This window comes from Liolophura sinensis, chromosome 10 (genome assembly GCF_032854445.1).
Source record: "Liolophura sinensis isolate JHLJ2023 chromosome 10, CUHK_Ljap_v2, whole genome shotgun sequence".
Classification (NCBI taxonomy): domain Eukaryota; kingdom Metazoa; phylum Mollusca; class Polyplacophora; order Chitonida; family Chitonidae; genus Liolophura; species Liolophura sinensis.
In genome coordinates this window covers 14,654,493-14,676,820 of record NC_088304.1, presented here as the reverse complement: position 1 = coordinate 14,676,820, position 22,328 = coordinate 14,654,493, and the positions used below count along the sequence as shown (strand labels likewise).

The 22,328-nt window shown below is 39.0% G+C and overlaps 1 protein-coding gene across 1 annotated transcript; it reads left to right on the top strand.

The window, feature by feature from the left end:
• The first annotated feature begins 529 nt into the window (after positions 1-529).
• LOC135476291 (olfactomedin-like protein 2A) lies at positions 530-8,830 on the top strand. Its single transcript, XM_064756276.1, has 2 exons — positions 530-1,909; positions 6,921-8,830. Exons 1-2 carry the CDS (start codon positions 796-798, stop codon positions 7,697-7,699), a joined length of 1,893 nt encoding a protein of 630 aa, XP_064612346.1. The 5' UTR covers positions 530-795; the 3' UTR covers positions 7,700-8,830.
• Positions 8,831-22,328: the final 13,498 nt, after the last annotated feature.

Genomic DNA, 22,328 nt, shown 5'->3' with positions numbered 1-22,328 from the left:
GTGTGTTTTCTATACAATGTATGCTAGACTGTATAGCTCCTTCAAGTAACCCAGATTCAGGATAAATGTTTATTGATGGTATGACTAACGCAGCCTTGAAACCGTTTAAGGAAATGTTATTTTAAACAGGACGGGGGTTATCTTGACGTATATCATTATAGATTTGATCGCACAAGCACAACATCAGCAGTCTGTTATTCAAATGATATCCCATGCCGATTACTCTGCTTCGGTTGTTTTGTGTTTCTTATCGGCGATTTTTGTTGGAGATTGGTTAACAAGTGTTGTACTGACAAGTATGAAGTCGACCCATCATGGTAATATCAGTGTCTGAAGGTCTTTATATAGCCGCCTCCCTAAAGGGCAACAACCCCAACCCCATTCTTACACTCTAGCCCCCCCCCCCCCCCCCTCTCAATTCTCCCTCCCACCCTGCGGCCTGAAAGATTATAGCGTCTTCAGATATGCCATGTGGTAGAACGCTGAGAGCTGTTGCTGAGACGGAACGTAGTGGAAAAGAACTGAGGCTTAGAGATGGTTATCTTTTGCGACCCTGGCCAATTTACTTGCTCGGGTGTTCACGGATAATCCGTTCCAGATGTAATTAACAAGCGACTCACCAGCGGGAGAACTTTAACTAATAAACAAAATTTCATAAATCAAATTGCGTCAGTTAGGGCGTTTTTATCCCCTTTTCGTCGCGGTGATGTTAGGTTTCAATAATAACATTACAGACAAACTTGTCTTCTCCCAGACACAACAACTTCTCAGAAGAGGCTCAACAAACAAACCAGGATGGCGAGAGGGATTTTCTCTCCGACAGCGCTTTGCTCGTGTGTGGTCTACGTCCTGACAGCTTTGAGCGTCAATGACCGTCAAACGAATGGACAGCAGATCAAAAATGGAGACTGTATGTATGATTTTACTCTGCCAGAGAATCGACTGATGGTCAAATGCGGAGATAAAGTGGCACTTACTAAATTCTCTAGTAATTCCTCATCAGCGTTTCCAGTAGGAGAGGCAGCGAGAACTGTTTACCAAAAGTCCGGTCGCTCCAAACCTAGGTACAATTTCAACTATACAACGGTCTCGGCGTCCACGGACAAGGACCTAACACTTGTACAACAGGTGATTGACACGTTACACGATGTAAACATGACTCTGGACATCGTGAGGTCCCAAGTTATGAGAGAAATGGAGCAAATTACAAACGCTGCTGGTCTGATATTTTCCGATGACGAAAATTTGGAGCGAGCTGCCCAGCCTTTTATGAGAAGACCAACGATGTCAAATGGTGGACGCCGCAGACCGGGGAGTGGTATGCCACCGATGTTTCGAGCCGCTTTGGGGAAGATCCAAGCCCAGGAGAAAAAGTTACGACAAGGTGTTCAGGAGCAAAACACCGCCGTCGAAGAAGCTATTGGATCCCTCAAAACGCTAGTGAGAATTGAGGAAGACATGGTAAAATCAACAATGACATTGGCTGAAGTGTTAAGTCGGCGTGTCAAGGAGCTGACTGCCCCTCTGGTCTTATTAGAATCCGGGGGACAATTACAACAGGACGGGAATGGCGACTTTCCCCAGCCAAAACAACAGATGAGGAATATGTTTTCAAGGCCTTCGTACCAGGATCCCCGTAGAGTGCCATACCCGATGGCCCCAAGGTCTCCTTACGGTCCACCCCAGTACCGAACGCCTCAAAGGCCTCCGCCCCAGCGGATGCCTCCCCAGCGTCCACCTCTCCAGCGCCCACCTCTCCAGCGCCCACCCAACCCAATGCCATACCCGCCGATACAGCCAATTCCACAGAGAGGCCCTTCAACGTCTCCCATTCGAATGAGAAGTAGTGTACCCAGCAGTGTTCCAGAAGTCACAAAGACGTCGAAACCTTTGAAGATATCAACACCAGGTGAGTAAATATGAGATGATTCATGATTTTTGTAAAGGTTCACACCCAATTTAAACAGACAGCTTACAAAATAAATGAAAAGGAGCTCTAAAACGAAGAGTATGGTTTTAAGGCGAATCAAGAAAGTTATATCAGTTTTGAGGCATACTTAACATCGTAACTACATATTTGCCGCCAGTGGTCAGACATATCGGAAATATCATCAATGAGCTGACTGAGAACACGAGACCTGCTTAGCTTACCCCCTCTCAGCATTCGGACTTCAATTATACAAATATTATATACATAAGTATGGCAGGCTTCTCGGGAAATTTTCAGTGTTAAATTTCTCAGTTGAAATGAATTAAATTAAAGTACAGATTGACATTTAGTGAATGTCATTTGATCACACACAGGTTTAATCAGAGTCATCCGCTCTGATAAACGTTTTAACCACAATCTAGTCAGGTATAAGTTTAACCGCTGTCATCTAGTCAGAGATAAGTCTACCCACTGTCATCTAGTCAGACATAAGTTTAACCGCTGTCAACTAGTCAGACAAAAGTTTATCCGCTGTCATCTAGTCAGACATAAGTTTAACCACTGTCAACTAGTCAGACTTAAGTTTAACCGCTGTCATCTAGTCAGACATGAGTTTAACCGCTGTCAGCTAGTCAGAGATAAGTCTACCCACTGTCATCTAGTCAGACATAAGTTTAACCGCTGTCATCTAGTCAGACATAAGTTTAACCGCTGTTATCTAGTCAGACATAAGTTTAACCGCTGCCATATAGCCAGACATAAGTTTAACTGCCGTCATCTAGTCAGACATAAGTTTAACCGCCGTCATCTGGTCAGAGATAAGTTTAACCGCTGCCATCTGGCCAGACATAAGTTTAACCCCTGTCATCTAGTCAGACATAAGTTTAACCACTGTCATCTAGTCAGACATAAGTTTAACCGCTGTTATCTAGTCAGAGATAAGTTTAACCGCTGCCATATAGCCAGACATAAGTTTAACTGCCGTCATCTAGTCAGACATAAGTTTAACCGCCGTCATCTGGTCAGAGATAAGTTTAACCGCTGCCATCTGGCCAGACATAAGTTTAACCGCTGTCATCTAGTCAGACATAAGTTTAACCACTGTCATCTAGCCAGACATGAGTTTAACCACTGTCATCTAGTCTGACTTAAGTTTAACCACTGTCATCTAGTCAAACATAATTTAGTTTCTGTCATTTAGTCAGACATAAGTTTAACCGCTGTCATCTAGTCAGACATAAGTTTAACCACTGTCAACTAGTCAGGCATAAGTTTAGCCGCTGTCATCTAGTCAGACATAAGTTTAACTACTGTCATCTAGTCAGACATAATTAAGTTTCTTTAATCTAGTATTACATAAGTTTAATCTCCGTCGTCCGGGCAGATAAAAGTTTAACCGCTGTCATCTAGTCACATATAAGTTTAATCACCGCCATCATTTCAAACATATGTTTAACTACTGCCATATAGTCACGCATAAGTTTAATTACTGTCATCTGGTCACAGAAAATTTGCCTTAGCCACCGTTTACGAAAAATCATCTGGAAACTTGAAGAAGCTAATAAGCAGCGAGATTTCTTCGCTGACCTGTTATTATAACCGTATGCGGAGCAATAAACCATTTCCGTTGTCACTTTGGTTGGTCCAACACTGAATTATGTAGCAAAGCTCTGACAGCAGTTATAGGTTAAACTTCTGTTAAATATTTTGGCTGAGATCACCGAGTGTTTGTGGAAAATAACTATACCCGATTAACTATCGATTTTGAGTGATATCATTTCTTTTAAATTTACATAGATGGGGTTCTAATTATAAAAAAAATAAATAAATAAAATGTGTGGACACTAATCCTTCAAGTTCTATCGCTGAGTAATCGCCTTACCTCGATGATTAAAATGAAAAAGAAGCAGTGATGATATGTAAAGATGGATGAAAAGACGTCATCTGCCTTGAAAGCAGTTGCGCTGCTTTGGAGCTAGCATTAAGTAAGAACGTAGAAAATATTTTGCACATACATGTTGTCAGGCTTCGTGGATATAACAGCAGTTTGGCATGTATACATGCAATATAGAAATGCAATGGCATACATACACGAAAGCAATATAGAAAATATATGCCATCACCAGGTACACATAACAGGAAACATTTCATATATAGTGTGCATTACAGAAAACGTGAGGCTTAGATACATGTATAACACAGAAAGATGTCTTGTGCAGGTATACATTACTGGAAACATATACCATAAGCTGATCTGCATTACAGAAAACAAAAGGTATATGCAGCTATATAATACAATACGTGAAACATGTAATTTGCAAGTATAAATTACAGAAAACATACGTGTATGCAGGTATAAATTACAGAAAACATACATGTAAGCAGGTAAAAATTACAGAAAACATACATGTAAGCAGGTAAAAATTACAGAAAACATACATGTATGCAGGTAAAAATTACAGAAAACATACATGTATGCAGGTATAAAATGCAGGAAACATAATTAGGACATGCAGGTATAAATTACAGAAATATACATGTATGCAGGTATAAATTACAGAAATATACATGTATGCAGGTATAAATTATAGAAAACATAATTAAGATATGCAGGTATAAATTACAGAAATATACATGTATGTAGGTATAAATTATAGAAAACATAATTAAGATATACAGGTATAAATTACAGAAATATACATGTATGCAGGTATAAATTATAGAAAACATAATTAAGATATGCAGGTATAAATTACAGAAATATACATGTATGTAGGTATAAATTATAGAAAACATAATTAAGATATACAGGTATAAATTACAGAAATATACATGTATGCAGGTATAAATTATAGAAAGCATAATTAAGATATGCAGGTATAAATTACAGAAATATACATGTATGCAGGTATAAATTATAGAAAACATAATTAAGATATGCAGGTATAAATTACAGAAATATACATGTATGCAGGTATAAATTATAGAAACATAATTAAGATATGCAGGTATAAATTACAGAAATATACATGTATGCAGGTATAAATTATAGAAAGCATAATTAAGATATGCAGGTATAAATTACAGAAATATACATGTATGCAGGTATAAATTATAGAAAGCATAATTAAGATATGCAGGTATAAATTATAGAAATATTCATGTATGCAGGTATAAATTATAGAAAGCATAATTAAGATATACAGGTATAAATCACAGAAATATACATGTATGTAGGTATAAATTACAGAAACATAATTAAGAAAGGCAGGTATGCAACATAAAGCACATAAATGTGATATATGGGAGTATATGACAATATGGCTGTGACTGACCCATGCTGCTATGAAGTTTATCAGTTGCTACATGTACTGTTGAAATAAAACCCTACATAACAGAGGTAAACTGAGAAGAGGCCCTGGACTAACTGGAGCTTCAGACATTGGCCGTGACGTCAGCTTGTGTAGGTGTTACAACCAGCCAGGCGTATAAAGCCTTCCACTTATGGTTACCTATGGTTATCCATATTGGCACATAAAAACGATGAGCGTATTGGATATTCATGCCTTCCGTTTACACATTGTACCCCAGATATCAAACCTTGACTTAGATATATCGAAGCTTTTTATTTTTGGGGGGTAACGATGGGTAACGATATTCTTGGATCATTGTTGTATTGCCTGAGACTAATGAAAATTCCAGTTTAATATAGATGCGTTTTTTGTTGCACATGTTTGAGAAAATGGTATTTGATGATATATTGGTAGGACTAAACTTAAATTTTTACGACTTTCCTATACGCTGATTTTAATAAAAAAGTAAAATGGACCCCGCATGACTCTGTAGCTTACTTCCAATGAAACACCTTTGATCTCAACAATGTACGAGTCCGCTATACATTAATTTCTCCAAGGTGTTTTTCTTCTTGTCCCGCATTGTAGCTTCTAGTATTTCGCTTTTTAATCGCTCTAACAGCGCACATTATTTTTGAATAAACTCGTGTCCAGATACTCATCTGAACCGCCTCAATTATACTGCAGTTAACTTACTTATATTTTGCGCACCATGGTTCCTGTTTATCGTGTCAAACTCTGAGAAAACTGCACAAAGATTTCACATCAACTCATGGGTAGCTCATATGTTGATGCAGATACTGATCCTTATCACACAAGTAGTGTTCGACCTGGGACGTCGCCTGCACCGCGGGAGGATTCGCTTAGAGACAAATGTTACACTCCTTTAACACACGACTCTGCCAAGGACCAGGCAGTAGTGCTTATATACTTGTTTGTTGGCGGTGTCGACAAGCCTTCATCCATCATTTAAAATCATTTCGAAATAGACCTATATATTTTGCTAACAGTTTGAAACGAGTGACTTTGTACGGCGGGTTATGTCGTTCCAGAGTTGAGATGCATGTGTGTTTGACTCCACGCATATGCCATTCACTCCGGATGAATTGTCCGTTTCGTCAATATTGGTTCAGTCAATTTACCCCAGGCAACCATTAACAGCAGTTCCTAAAGCGATCAGATAAAAATACTCGTAGATACATCAGGACATAAGAATGATGAAGTCAGATAAGCGTCCATTGCTGGAAGATGATCGATTGTTGTCTATGGGCAACACTGAAGTTAAAGGTAAAATGTACCAGGGATCTCAGCGTGAAGTCCGGCATTCGTATAACACACACCTTTATAACACGCTGTATTCGCAGTTGTTTATATAATGTTACTTCCTTTATTGGATACTGGTACTAATTCCATTCATTTCGCGTAGAACATTCCCTCCATCTTTTCAACATTAATGAAAACTATTGACTGTTTTTCTTTGTATGATTCCGTCCTAATTTCGTTCTTCATATACTTTCTTGGTTCTTTGGTGGTTTTTGTTAAACATTGTATTCGGAATTGGCCTTGCGATTATTGATGTGGAACGCATATTGTTTATGCTTATTTCGCTTTCTTGATTTCTTGTTTTATTTTCACAGTGGATTGTTCCCCGATGACGTCTATTGGCTCAGCTTACATGTGGGTTCACCAAGGTACCACCCAAGGAACAGTAATGTCTGACTACAAAGATCAATTTGGACGAATCTGGGTGATGCTGGGCTACGGTGGAACGAATCAAGTGATCGAGTACGAAAACGACCTGGCTTTCGAAAACAATGAAGCGCGTAATACATACGTTCTGCCATTTTACTGCGAGGGGACGGGTCACGTAGTGTACGGTGGCTCCCTCTACTGTCTTCAGTCAAAGACCAATCATATTGTGCGTTACGACATGGAAAGCCACACGATCTTAAAAGAGTCAAGATTGGTCAGTGCTGGTGTGTATAACACTTACCCTTACCAGTTTGGTGCTTTGAGCGACATAGACTTTGCCGTCGACGAGTTGGGTTTGTGGGTGATATACTCGGGCAATAAATACTACGGTCGTCTCGTAATTAGCAGGTTAAACCCGGAAACTCTGGCGATAGAACAAACATGGCTGACCAGCATCTTGAAAAAACGAATTGGAAATAGTTTCATGGTCTGTGGAATTCTCTACGCCATCGACTCCTTCACAGATACTCCAACGTTTATCCGTTACATGTATGATACGAAAACAGCCAAAGGGCAAATCCTGTCGCCATCGGCCTTTCCGTTCGTGAACAGCGCTAACCCAAGCCGATCTAATTCCTTCACGGTCATGGCAGACTACGATCCCAAAGAGCGAAGACTGTTTACATGGAACACTGGCCGAATTGAAGTATACCAGGTTATGTAGTCATGGCGGAATTCAAAACAGAGGTGTGAATATATTGTGGAGATGTACATGTCATTATCGGGGATGCTGGTTCTAGAATTATAGACATTTATATAATGACGGGACGACGTAAAGCAGACAGCCATCTTGGATTATGTTTAAAACCTCTGCATAGTTTTCTATCGAGATGTAGTTTAGGTGTCAGGTTGGAGAGTCAAAGGGTGATTTTCTTTCAAGGCTCAGTATATTCCTTTGAAAACTGCAATCGGCTTAATGATTAAAAGACGATATTTTGTTTAATCACACAAGCCTCAGTTGAAACCGTCCATGCGTGGGCAATTTACGTGCGTGGATATTCCTCATGGAATGAATGTAGAACTACATGATTTTTTGAGAGTTTTCCCAGAAAAGAAATGTTCATATTCTTATATATATATGAAGACATTTTCCTTCAATGGTTAAAATATAGCTATGTCCCTGATCAGTTTGATTAACAAACTAGCTTATTTCATTTTGTGATTTAATTTCAGATGAAATTCGTTTATGCTTGACTTAACAGTGTGATTTTATGTACGAAAGAAACGTCTGAAACCAGCCAATAATGAATATTCGAACAGACGAGAGCAAATGGATATTTTTGAACGCTAATTGAACAGTTTTTAAATTATGTTTGTGTTTCCTCATAGCAAAAACATGGGGTATTTTTTAATCATAGACAAAGGAAACTTGTAGGATTTTATAGTCGAAAAGCAAAGCGCGTTGAATGCTTTGTAAGATTTCAATCTTTATAGGCCTACTGGAGTTAAGTTGAACATGTTGGGTGCACAAGGACACGTTTCAAAATACGCTTTTGCAGATGTATATTGTAACTGTATATTACCGGAAGCAAGACTTTTTAAACACAGGGGTAACTATTTACTTGGACATGTGCTGGCAATAAGCCGTTGAACTCTGTATGATGTTGAGTGGGATTGGATGCCATATCAGTATCACATTTCAACTTTAATTGGAACATCTATTAGGTTTCAAGCCCTACAATGTGGTGCTTTATTACTGAACACGTGTTGTCCCAAGGGAAGAAAGGGGCCGAATTACCCACGGTCATCGTCTGTACATTTTCTATTTATAAAGTTATTGGAGATTTTGAAAGTTTGTTTGGGTTTGTGCTATTTTAAAGTCTTGCATTAATAATAGGTAGAAAACTTACTATGCGGTAGAAAGCTTAAGCTGATATCGCCTCATGAATTATAGACATTCTATGCTAACGTTATCGCTAGCATTCAACATGCAGACTGGTATTTAACATTACACCTACTTCCTGGTGCAATGTTAGTCTATCCAGCTTAAGACAGAGCACAGCACAATGAATCTGGAGCCTCTCACCATTGCGGGCTCTGTGAGTTCAAGTCCAGCTCAGGCTGCATGGCTTCATCTCCGGTCGTGCGTGGGAAAATCTGTCAGCATCCTCCTGAATGTTGTGGGTTAATCTCCACCGGGATCTAGCCGAGTTCCTCCCACCATAAAACATCAGTGAAATAAACAACAAACAACTCAGTATGATGTAGACGTACGGCAGTGATGTTTCGCGACGTGTACTTGTCTTAGTCATGTAACAAGAATGCCCAATGTGCAAAATGACTTCCCACGCTCGCTTTGACGACTTTTGTTGATTCTGAAGGAAGTTAAAAAAAACTGACTGATTTTTTAAAAGACTGAGTTTTTCACATTTAGCTTCCGAGTTGACAGTCTACATTTAGGGCAGCTTCTAATGCGCAGTTACCTAGTTACATTGTTAAAAACACCGCATGATTTTTCAAAAAACAAATGTGAAAACCGCGAATGGCGCAATTGCCAACATTCGATTTTATTTCTGTGGAACTTTATTTCATTATAGGTAATATACTCCCATTCTTTATATTCAGAAGATCGGTTTAAGAAATACGTGTCGCTAGTGTAGCCAAAGCTTCATGTCATCAAGTTTGTATAAATCTACCCACATGGCGAAGTCATAGATAAACAAACTTCATGAATGGGCCGGGCAGGGTAAGGCTCCACTACCAAAGGCTACTTCTTTTTCAGTCCTGTTTTTCTCTTTCCTGTTATATGGCAAGCATGCGACTTACAAAACTCCAAACATACACTGAAGCAAAGTTTAGGACATAAAATCGAAAATCGTGTTTGCATCAGACACTGTAGAGTGGGGAAAATCACTGCACCACAGTTGTAACTTTCTCAAAAATTACTGCGCATCCAGTTATGCATCAGTGAATTAAATACACATATAACAAATGTGTTCAGTGCTCTACTTCCGCTACGCATAACATGTTAATGATAATGGAAGCTACAGTACCACGTGCTCTCAACCAGGATTCACCTACGATGTCGATATAATTGCCACATGGTACGTAATGCCATAGCTTATCCATTCTAATTCATGATAACGCTATTTAATGCAAGACAACCTATATCTTTTCTCACACAAAAAACATATTGCCATAAAAAAAACAAAGTTTCGAACTCTTTCTCGAAATGCATCCTGTTCTCCATAGTGAATTCCTTAGTACGCTGCACCTTGAAGGACGCCTGACAGATTATGGCCGAAATACTAATTTTAAACTTGACAAAATATGACAAAACTGATAACATTGTAAAGTTTTTTTTTTACATATGAAGACCAACGTTAACCCAAACGAAACTTGGACAGCACACAGAAATACACACATGACAGTTTCAGTAAAGATATTTTTCTGGTTAACTTTGATCTTCATATTGTAAATTAAAGACACAATGCCTAGTTTGAACGAAAAATTGGCGTTTTTGATCGAGAGTGCATTTTCGGCGGGTTATTACTAAGCAACCGTCTGTTTTGTGGCCAGATAATTTTTTTGGGTGATTCTACCAAGTTTTTATACTTCTGATTTGGAAATTTACACAATTGTGCTGGGATTGTGAAAATTGTACTTTCTTATCGAACATCTCTGGGGCCGATTCTCCGCCTTACCGTACCAGGTCCATTGTGCAGAGGTTATATTTGAGCTAAGGGCAAATCCATTAAATTTTTACTGTGACCTGCATAACAAATTCAGAAATCTTTCAAATGATTGTTTGCCATTGGCAGACAAAACAGAGAACAGAAATGCAGAGTACCCTCTTTTATTCTATACACGCCTGCTATGAAAATTTCTGTATTTAAAAAGCTCAAAATCAGTTAAGGCTCACAAGTGCACAGCTGAAAAAATAGGCGTAAAAATTCTTCCACTGCACATTTTATAGGTTTTAGTTTGACTTTTGTGGTAAGCTCTATTAGCCATATAACTGGTGTTTAGGTATCCATCACAAGAAATAGTCTCACTTTAAATACAGTTTTTAAAGTTTTAATGGCTCTTATATCAAATGTGAAAAATAATTATTAAATTAAATTCATGTTTTTTAAATGCGTACAAGTTGTTACAGGACTTTCTTCATGTTCACGACAATCATCAATTTGTAGTCTTACTTCTTGCAATGAAGATCATGTCATGTAGGATCAAGGCTTTTTTCGAAAATGTTGGTAGGATTGTTTTTTTTTTTTTGTTTTTTTTTGGTGTGTGAGAATTCGTTTCTCCTTAACTGAAAAACATTGCTAATCGAAAACAATGTAGGCCTACAATGTTAAAAAGTAAAACCTTCTTGTCTGACTCAGTCGATAATGAAAACTTATTAAAGCGCATTCTGTACAGAAAACCTGATGTAGTGTCCTTGACTAAGGGTTCGTACTATGCTAAACCGAGTTTAACGTTTAACAATTTAATCTAGAAGAAACTCCGAGAGAACAAACTAAAGCTAAATGAACGAATTCCCCAACCAAAGCTGGGCCACCCTCGATAACGTCGAGGCCGTACATGTATGTGGGAAGATCTGTCAACAACTTGCGGATGGCCGTGAGTGTCCCCCGGCCTATTTCCCACCACAATGCTGGCCGCCGCCGTATAAGTGAAATACTCTTGAATATGGCGTAGAAATATCAATCAAATAAATAAATAAAATCGACCATGTCCATAACATGATGAGTTCCAAAAAAGGGAGAATACTCTGCTAGGCGCTATTACAAGATAAAAACAAAATATGCGTTTGCATCATAATACGGAAATTTTTAAGAAATGTTCATAAAATTCCTGGAACAAATCAAAAAGGTGTAGTAGATTTGTGTTTGGACAAAGTTCAAAACAGGTCAAATCCGTTGTCAACATTTCCCGTAAAGTTCCTGTTAGAACCGCATTTGGACCAAAGAAGCCCCCGGCTGATATAATGATGTAGCACGCATCGTTTTCTGCGTAAATCTGTGCGTTGCAACAGATATTCGTACACTAGCCGTCAACCAAAATGAACCTTTCAGGTCAATAATTGCAAGGCCAGTTCCCAAAACGACGTTCAACACAAATTACCAAATAAAGTAGGGCTACCAAAATAGGACGTGATCATACAAAGAGAAGTAGTTAAAAGTTTTCAACGATGTAGGAAAAACGCAAGGTATGTTCTAAACGCCTGACATAAAAGTATTTTAATCATATACCATGCTAGGATATAAGGATGATAAAATATCTATCGTAGTTGCGCTTAGTTCGGTCCAGTTTCAGAATACTACGACTGGGTGAGGACTAGACTTATTTATTTATCTGACTGTTGTTTAGAACCTTATATTATATTTTATCACGTATAATAAAGCGGTCTGGGGCCTCCGTGGCTCAGTCGGTTAAAGCGCTAGCGCAGCGTAATGACCCAGGAGTCTCTCACCAATGCGGTCGCTGTGAGTTCAAGTCCAGCTCATGCTGGCTTCCTCTCCGGCCGTACGTGAGAAGGTCTGCTAGCAACCTGCGGATGGTCGTGGGTTTCCCCCGGGCTCTGCCCGGTTTCCACCCACCATAATGCTGGCCGCCGTCGTATAAGTGAAATATTCTTGAGTACGGCGTAAAACACCAATCAAAAAAAAAAAAAAAAAAAAAAAAAATAAAGCGGTCAATTTGAAGGGCGGAGGCGACCGAAGTACATGTATGCCGCCTACTTGTGTGATGTCATAACGTAGCAATGTGAAAGTGCCAGCTCAATCTGGTTTGCAGGTCAGAGAGATTATGTCAAAGTTCCAGTTATATTTTATTTCGTTATGGCAAGTCGATTGGGATTCGGTCACTAATGGTAGGTTTTATCAATCTCTGCAGGAATTGGTATAATTTGCATTTGATCGGTAAAATTTGGATTTGTTCAGTTGCTATATAGAAAACAGGACGTTCTGTTCTTCAGATTGCTGTCTGGAATTTGTCCGTTAAATCCAAACCTCCATCAAATGAATCTCCACTCTCTACAGGATTCTGTGACACTTCTCAGATGGGTGAGACGCTTGCACTGAGCACTGTCCACTTATGTGCGCCAAGCATAGACCGGATATGCAGAGACAAGCTCAAGCGGGCTGTCGTGCTATGGTGTGAGGGAAATTTTCTCTTGTAGGAATACTGTCCTCGAAGAAAGATAAGGTAAAGGTGTTCACAGTGTTCCCAATGTGTTTCAGCCACTATAAGAGATTTTGGTAGTTTCTACCTGTGTTACTGACGAACTTTCTCACGTGGTGCTACAGATTTGCGCTCCATAACGGTAGAAGATAAACGATTTTCAACGAACCTTATACACTCAAATGGCACCACGTGCGTCCTTGATAGATCAAATGAATGAAAACACCTATAATTATCTTTGTAGGTGTAAAAGTAAATTCTTTGATGTGGAGAAATATGATAGAGTAAAAAAACGAGCCTTTCTCAATTTTCTACATTTTTGTATTAATATACAGCAGTTTCAAATCTTTTGCTCTTATCGAAGAATAGAGAACGTCTAACAGTTCGTCAGGCTATATATATATGTTGGCATGTTTCCGGGAGATAAATGGTGGCTTATAGATTTCGAGTAAGAACATACAGGAAGATTAGTGTATAATAAAACAGTTAATATGTACTAAATAATATTTAACGTCTTTAAATAACTGAGCCACTGAGGCCCCATTAAAAGAGATAACATATAACAAATCTATTATGCCGGTTTATAGGAAGAATATTATATTCGGAATAATATTTTTCATTTTAGCCCAATAGTTGACTATTGAAAAGATGTTTATTATTATAGGGAATATATTCTTGGTCTTAGGCATGTATGTAGATATAAAAAGGATAATATTTTAATTACTAGTTCTTTGTAAGATTTGTCTTAAATAGCTTCCAGGGTGAGATATGAAGCTTTTCTTCCTCCAAAAACAGGAGGTTAACTCTATAAACACGGACCAAGGCAGACTTTAGTTCACTGATGCGCTCATTAATCCGACTAGCTTGATTAACAACGAAAGAACTAGAGGTATTTTCCGTGTGTGCTAAGAATATAATTCGGGGTGAAGTGTTTAATACGACTCGCAAAACTACAGACGACAGATATAATCAGATATATTTATCAGTGTCTAATTACTGAATTTAACAATATGTAGTTGTAGGCTTACATACAATGTGTATATATAGCAAACTTCTAACTTTTATTTATCTATCTGTTTGTTTTACTGTGGTTTATGCTATATTCCTTCCAGCATTATATTTATTTGTTTGATTGGTGTTTTACGCCGTACTCAAGAATATTTCACTTATACGACGGCGGTCAACAGTATGGTGGGTGGAAACCGGGCACAGCCCGGGGGAAACCCACGACCATCCACAAGTTGTTGACAGACCTTTCGACATACGGCCAGAGAGGAAGCCAGCTTGAGCTGGACTTGAACTCACAGCGACCGCATTGGTGAGAGACTCCCGGGCCATTACACTGCGCTAGCGCGCTACCCAGCTGAGCCACGGAGGCCCCTTCCAGCATTATATGGTGGGACGGAAACCGGACAGAGCCCCCGGGAGGAAACCCATAACTATCAGCAGGTTGCTGATTTACCTTTCCACGTAGGCCTACGGTGTTCTATCTGTGATTATGATACTCGGCTAGATAAGTGTTGTTACGTATATATTTCTTGTACATTACCCTGTTTCAGTATCGTTAAATGTTGCGTGCATGGGAATAGTGGTTTTGACGTATTGTTTCATTTGGCTGTGGACTGCCCATTTTAACATTCACATTAATCGGGCCTTATAAATTGCCACATCATTCACAGCTGCCTGTACATCTGACCTAACCATAGAGCATTTATACACTTGAAGTTAAAATGAAGTTTTTACACATATTGTAACGGGTCCATCGTTTCACATCAAACAGTAGCAGGACGGCGAGAGTTATCCCCCCTGAATTTGCTCTTCTCAGGACGGTGCTATGTTCCGGTAGCTTTCCAAACGTCAACATCCATCAAACGGTAAGTCCATTTTTTTACCGATTTTTTGGTGTAATTTTCTTGACACCAGCCCCAGTAACCCTCCCGCCAATGCAATTGTAAGTTCTAGTTTTTTTGATTCTTTGTTTTTTCCTCAGGACTTCAGTTAACAGGAATGTGATTAAGTCGTGTCGGGCTTTTTTTTTTTTGGCAGATTGTACATTACTGGTACAACAACAACAGCATGGTTAATTTTCATCCGGTAATGACATCGCATTAAGACTAACAGTAACAGTCCAACTGTAGCTGACCCCAGAGCTATATGATATATAGTCATATCCAAGTAGATACATGTACAAGACGCCGTCAGCACTTTCAGACATTATGCTGGCGCGATTGATAATTCCTTGCACTGTACAGGTGTAGCCCTTGTAGCCGCGAAAGACTCTTAACTCCTTTTCTTATATTCTCGACGCTACCGGTAACAGTATTAATTTCGTGCTCAACAAAGGTCCAGACTGATTCTCTTTGTTATGGAACATGTCTTGTGCAAGTAAGAGACACCATCCTAAAGACCTGCTTTCCGCACCCACCACACCGTGACTATATGCCCCTACTCGCTTTAGAATAGTTTTATTATAGCCATGAAGGCTTTGACAGCACACACTCTTCGGCCGTAGAAGGAGTAAGTAGTAATTATGAAGCAGCCACATCATGCGCCTGTATTCATGTCCATGGTAGCATGTGGTGAAGAGATATGTCACCATGGTAAATACACTTGATGTAGCATTGCGACACCTTTGTAAGGTGAGACCCAGATAACATGGTACATGGTATCAATAAGCAGTGCAACTGCATGTGCCGAGGATATGGCACCTACCAATTCCTGTCAACCTGTTCTCCTGATATGGCGGTGAACTGATATTCTCAGGTGCTGAAATTGTCTGGTTCTAACCTGCCATTACCTCTGTCATTTTCAAGGTTGCACACCAGTTCTGTTACTTACACCCAAATGTGGAGCATGAGTTTCATGCCACACAAATCAGATGTGGTATTTCCAAACAATTTAAAGGTTAGATGGCCAGTTTAACACTTGATTCTTAGCTGTATTGCCCCATTCCCTCTCCACAACCAAATCATAATATAATGTACCTAAGTAGTGTGTGTGTCTGAGCAGCCTTTTGAGGGAACTCAAATGGGGATTGGTGCCTTATCCAGTTGGCTTCGTTTTGGTATGTGACGAAATAAATACATGTACATGTGAGTGCTAGGAGCATTATCCTGGAATCAAGTAGCACTTAGTCACACAGATGCATGTAGCCCTGTGGGGCTATATTTATGTACCAAGATAGCCCTTGGTATATGCATACATTGACATGTAGTCTGCACTCCTCGATTCTCTGCGAGCTGTCCTCAACATACTGATGTTGTTAACTGTGTGAAGTGGTTATCCATTATCCTGATCCATTCCCTACAGCCGATCCACATGTATGTGAGTTTAGTGATATGTATCACTGTGTAAACATGCACCAGACCAAAACTTCTCTATCTACTTGATCTACAAGCATCATCGGTCATTCACATGCCAAGCTTGAAATTTTCATATAATCACTAGGCAATGGCTTCCACTTGGAAAACTGCTTGGAAAAACGCAAAGGTATCCATGTGGTCAGCTGTCTCTGAGTATTTCCGGGACATTCAAACACTCCCAAACATGGCTTTCTGATAGCATGCATACGCCGTACATTCATTGAAAAGTTGTATATATGTATGTAACCATCAGCTTGTTATATTGCAGTTGCAGAGATGTGTATCCTGTACCTGGAGAACTCCAATCTCAGACTTAAGTCAAAATTTCAAATCACTTGAAGATTGTTTTTTCTAATGTAGGAAAGTCAAAATATTGCTGGACAATGCCTATTCTGGGTCAGTTATCGTACAACAAATTCAACTAGAATAATAGAAAGGAACTTACCAAATTCAATGATTAAAATTTTGACTTAAGTCCAAGATCACTTCGTGATCTCGGGGCAGGGCGGTTTTTATATGTCAGTAGTGATAACACTTGAAAATGTACAGGTGCTGCTTCAGGTGTTGTACACATGTTTAGGATGACATGCTTTGTAAAAAAAAGTTCCCTAGGCCAAATTACTGGTTACCTAAAGTAGTGCCAGTATACTGTGGTTTATGGGCCTAAGGAGGAGATGCACCATCTTTGGTATACATGTAGAGTATTTGGTGCTTCATTGAGGCATCATTATAAATGGCTCAGCAAATTAAAGGACTATCTCCTGCTGCATATTTAGAAACCTCCCTAGTTGGTACTTAACAGGTATACTGTTTAAAGTGTCATAAGAATTGCTAGCAAGCAGACAAAGAGCCGTTCATTGTTGTTTTTTTTTGTTTATACATGATTACTCAATAATATACAGAACGATGATTACAAAATGTACATGTATACATGAATGGTGTGGGTAACTGTCATTGGGGTCATACAGACATCATATATTTCTTGATATCACAAAGTAACTGTGTAACGAATAGTACAGGGATGTATTAAAGTGAGTGAGTGCTTTGGGTGTAACGTCATACTTGACAATTTTTCAGTCATGTGATGACTAAGGAATCCTTAGAGTCCATGTAATGTGCCCCCATGTTGCAGGACAGATTTCCACCACTCTTTTATCTAGTGCTGCTTCACTGAGACACCTTACCGAAGGGAAGTAAGTTGCCCTGCCCGGGCCATTATACTGATGCGGGTCAACCAGCCGTTGCGCTATCCCCTTCATGCTGAATGCCAAACGGGAAGTTACAACTTCTTTTTTAAAGCCTTAGGTGTGACTAGACCCAGGGTTGACCCTGGATCTACCGCTCCCAAGGCGGTTGCTCTTCCAACTGTGCTATCAGGGCTGGTGATGTGTTAAAAGTGAAGTACAGCAGCTGCTACACGTACGTGTATATACATGTACATGTATGTGGACATAAGCAAGTGATTATTTGCATGGGCATGGATTTCTGGAATAAGAGTGGATACGTTCTTATACTGATAATTACAGTGTGTTTAGATTTATTCCTCAGTATAAAGCCAGAGCTGCTGTAATTATCCCTGGCCATCAATTCCCCACCCTTCTCCTCCCCACCATCCATGGGCACAGTTAGCAGCTGTGTACATGTGTACATCAAGCTGATATTGGCCGGACAAGGACCATGTATGGTGTAGATGTATTGTAGCCTACATACAGAATTGGTCACCTGGCCACCTGTATTGATCTCGGTCTTTACTGTATATTAAATAGCATTTGACTCTTGCCTTGCTCTACATCTGTAATGCCACATGTGTATACAGGAATCTGTGCTCTGGCTTCTCTTGTCACATGATGTGCAGGCTCCAGGGTGGAGATTTCAATTCATTGCAGACTATATGTGTACAATGTATTACTTCTGACATCTTTTGCTAAATCAAAGATGGCAAATTGAATCACTTTCCTCTGTGGCAAAAAATACCTTTTTTTTTCATTTTGTTTTTAATTACATGTAACACTTTGATATTTATTTATTTATTTATTTAATTGGTGTTTTACGTGGTACGCCGTTTTATGCCGCAACCAGCATTTTGGTGTGAGGGAACTGGGCAGAGCTTGGGAGAAAACCACTTCAAAAAGAAATGTAATTAAGCCTTAAAATATAATAGAAAACAGTCCTGTTACAAATACATACTGATTGCGTTGTATGAAAAATTCCTTGTAAATGTACTTTATTAAAAGCATTTCAACTGATGTAAAAATTGCTTGAAGAATGTATTTTTTTAGTATCTATATGCAAGATCACACATACAAGTGCATTTTGATTTTGAAAATGTAACATACAGTATCTTTGCTCAGGTCATTGGTTATATCTCCTTTGGATTCACATTCTGTTGATTGTGCCCAAATTTGTACGTCCACATGTGCTCGTATCTATTCTACACATAAATATACAGTGCAGGATTGCACGTAGAAGGTTTTCGGACAAAATTTAGCATCTCTTTACTTTACACACGTACCAATGTATACAATAAGACTGAACAATTACCTGGCTTGTGACGTCAGTTACGGACTCAAGACTGGCAATCACTTCATCTGACGTCATTAACAGGGGCATTTATTGATGTAGTCTGTTACAGCTGCACTCCACTACGTACATTATCCAGGCTAGTATGACGTCAGTCGCCACTTGTTCCCGCTATTTTTAGCTCAGTTAGCTAGCATTCTCCAACAGAAATGGCTGATACTGCAAGACTTTCACTCTCTGCACACCCAATGAACTATACTGGCAAAACCTTTTTAAAAACACAGATACTGAACTGTCTTCATATTTTGCTTCTGTTTTTGCTTCTTTCTGATCATCAGTGATCAGCAGTTGTTGACCAAGCTACATTTACATGTATATTTACCTGAAAAGTACACATATTTCCCAAAACTAAAATTCTTTCAGTTCTTTCAGTGATTTCAACTATGAACAAGAAATGCATTTCAACCATGAACAAAAGTGGTGAGGCAAATACTATTTTGCTTAACGGTTACATTGTATTAAATTGTTAACATGTAATATTTGTCCTGAGGTGTTTTGTGCTAAAAGAAAATGTTTGGCTGTGAAGGTGCTGAAGTTGTTAGGTTTCTACATACAGTATATTGAACCAATTCATTTTGCATCTTTATTGTACCTTTTACATTCAGCCTTTTCACATATATTTTACCATGACCTCATTTAAATATGTCAACACAGCCAAAAATTAAATAGTTTAATTATGGTAATTAATAAATTATGTTAAAATAAATTTAATTTCAAACAGTGGTCAAAGGAGTGGATTTTTATATGTCAGGACTAATTATCATTTAAACAGTTACTGACATTTTAATATCACCGTATGATTTAAGTTTTTAAGGCTCAATAAAGAGCTGAGAACATGTAGATCCAGAAGATACATGTACGTGCAGTAGTAATAGCCTACAAGTAAGTATATATAGGTAATACAGCAGATATAGGCTCATGTACTGTATTACTGTTGTGGGAGGAGAGACTCCTCATGAATCAGGACTCGTACTCAAGACTTTAAATATTTTACTGTGAAGAAATTGTGCCAAAATGCTGCATGCCACAGGTGTGTCAGAATTGGGGTGGTTTTTTAGTACAAATCAGTCTACATGCACATGCTACGGCCTTTTAATAAAATCAGTCTGCTGCAATGCTGTTATGTGTACATGTGCCTTGCGTTATATCATCTGCCAGGTCTTAGCCATTGAACCTTTAGGCTGTTGATCAAATCTGCATGTTTTCCACCATTCCAGGTCAGGACTCTGTTTGTTCCGCATGACATGCCTGAAATCCACATGCTCCTCAGGGTGGGTGGATAGCATCTCTGACCCTCGCATTCTTCCCTGATTGTGGGTACTATTTTTACACCTGGCTACTCTCTCAGTTCATGAAGGCGCGAATCGCCTACTAGGGGAACTTTACTGGTAGAGCTTACATGTCATGCATGTACCTCTGCAATACGGAAATGAGTCTATAAGTTTATATACATGTATGTATTGATAACCACCAAGAATTACATCTTCCTTATGAGAAAGGGTGACATAATGAGCTGCCTCACAGTGATTGTGCCTGCACATGCCCTTGCTAGAAAACTATAACCAGCTGGCAAGGTATGTCTCCATATACCTGTACATATACCTGTACATCTATTAATTATATTCAGTAAAAAAGTTGATGTGTCTGAAGTAGAGAGCAGGTGTAAGGGAAAAAAAAACATGGAAACCTTCCCAGTTTTCTACATCGTTGTATTCCAACTGCAGTTTTGAACATCCATTTTCATCAGGGAAACCTGTATTATATGCATGTACATACATTGTTATGTACAATCTACATGTATATGCATGCACATATTGTGGAAACTTTGACAGTTACATGTATGGATGAAAACATGGTCACACAATGCCATTTCGGTATTGTTCCATTGATTCCGGCATTAATAAAATGGAAATAGGACTGGTGTATTCCCCGAGGCCGTGTTTAGACGATGTGATTTGTTGAATGTTATAGGTCACACAGAATAGAGCGTGTCCCATTTTGAGTCATCTGTGGTCAACTGGACAGTGGCATCCTGTAAAGGGCTTTAAGTTCCAAAATGGAAAGGTTTTTGTACCATCTCAGAAATAAGACACTTACATGTACATGTATGTAGATGGTGTCAGAATTTTGTTTGAACAAGTGTATGTTTGTAATAATATCACACCACTTCGGTATTATTATAGAAGGTCAGCAATTTGCTAACTTCAATAATTTTTTCCATCTTCATTATGCAAGGCATGTATCAAGAGCGAGTCAGGATATTGTTTCAGGAATATTGAATGTGTAGCATTATATATTACAGTTTATTACATTCTAACAGGTGAAGAAATGGAGCTGATTCTGGATACCATTAATGTGAAATTGTGATTGAGTATTGAGTGATGACCCGGCTGAATATTGTATACCTGCACATGAATATTACAGTTGCAAATGTATCAGGGGCCGGTTTTCATGTGTTACTTAGTGTTAAGTTGCCCTTAGCTGAGTGCACTTTATACCTCTACAACATGGTAGTTAAAGGCTCCCTCAGCTTTGTGTAAGTGAGCTTCATGAAACTGGCCCCTGGACATGTTCTTATCAAATTTTTAAAAACGAATGTTTTTTTTAATGTAACCACATGCATTGCCTATTTTAACATCTCAGCCATTTCGGTCTGATTTCATTCCAATGGAGAAATTGGAAGAACTTCGAGTTCTAGTCTTTTAAAATTTAATGGAAAATACGTGACCAAATTCACATAGACACTTAAATTTAGCTTCCCAGTGGGACAGACAGAAAGCATACACAATATTGTACTGTAGGTGCAGTACTAAGTTTGACTCGATATAAACTCAAGTGGTTTTAATCTTGCAAGGATTATCAGCAGGGCCACCAATCTGGTAACACTTCATCCCTCACTGCTCTAAATGAGTTCAAAGGCTTGCTTGGCAATCAAAATCTGCTATGGTGAAAACCCTTTGAAGCGCTTGGATGGCTTCCAAGATGCTTCTGGCAATGTTCGGCTAGATGGTTGATGAACAACGCTCATCGCTGAAAGCAACTCTTTCAGTCAATATCTGTGGGCAGCTTACGCAAACTTAACCGAATTTGGATCCAATCAAATTTGTCCTTTTGAAAAGTGAGCAGCGGCTAATTCAGGGGCATGTAAACAGTTCCAGAGGTAGTATCGCCAGGAATCTTCAACATGTCATTGTGCACATCTTGAAACTGCCTGGAAGCATGAAG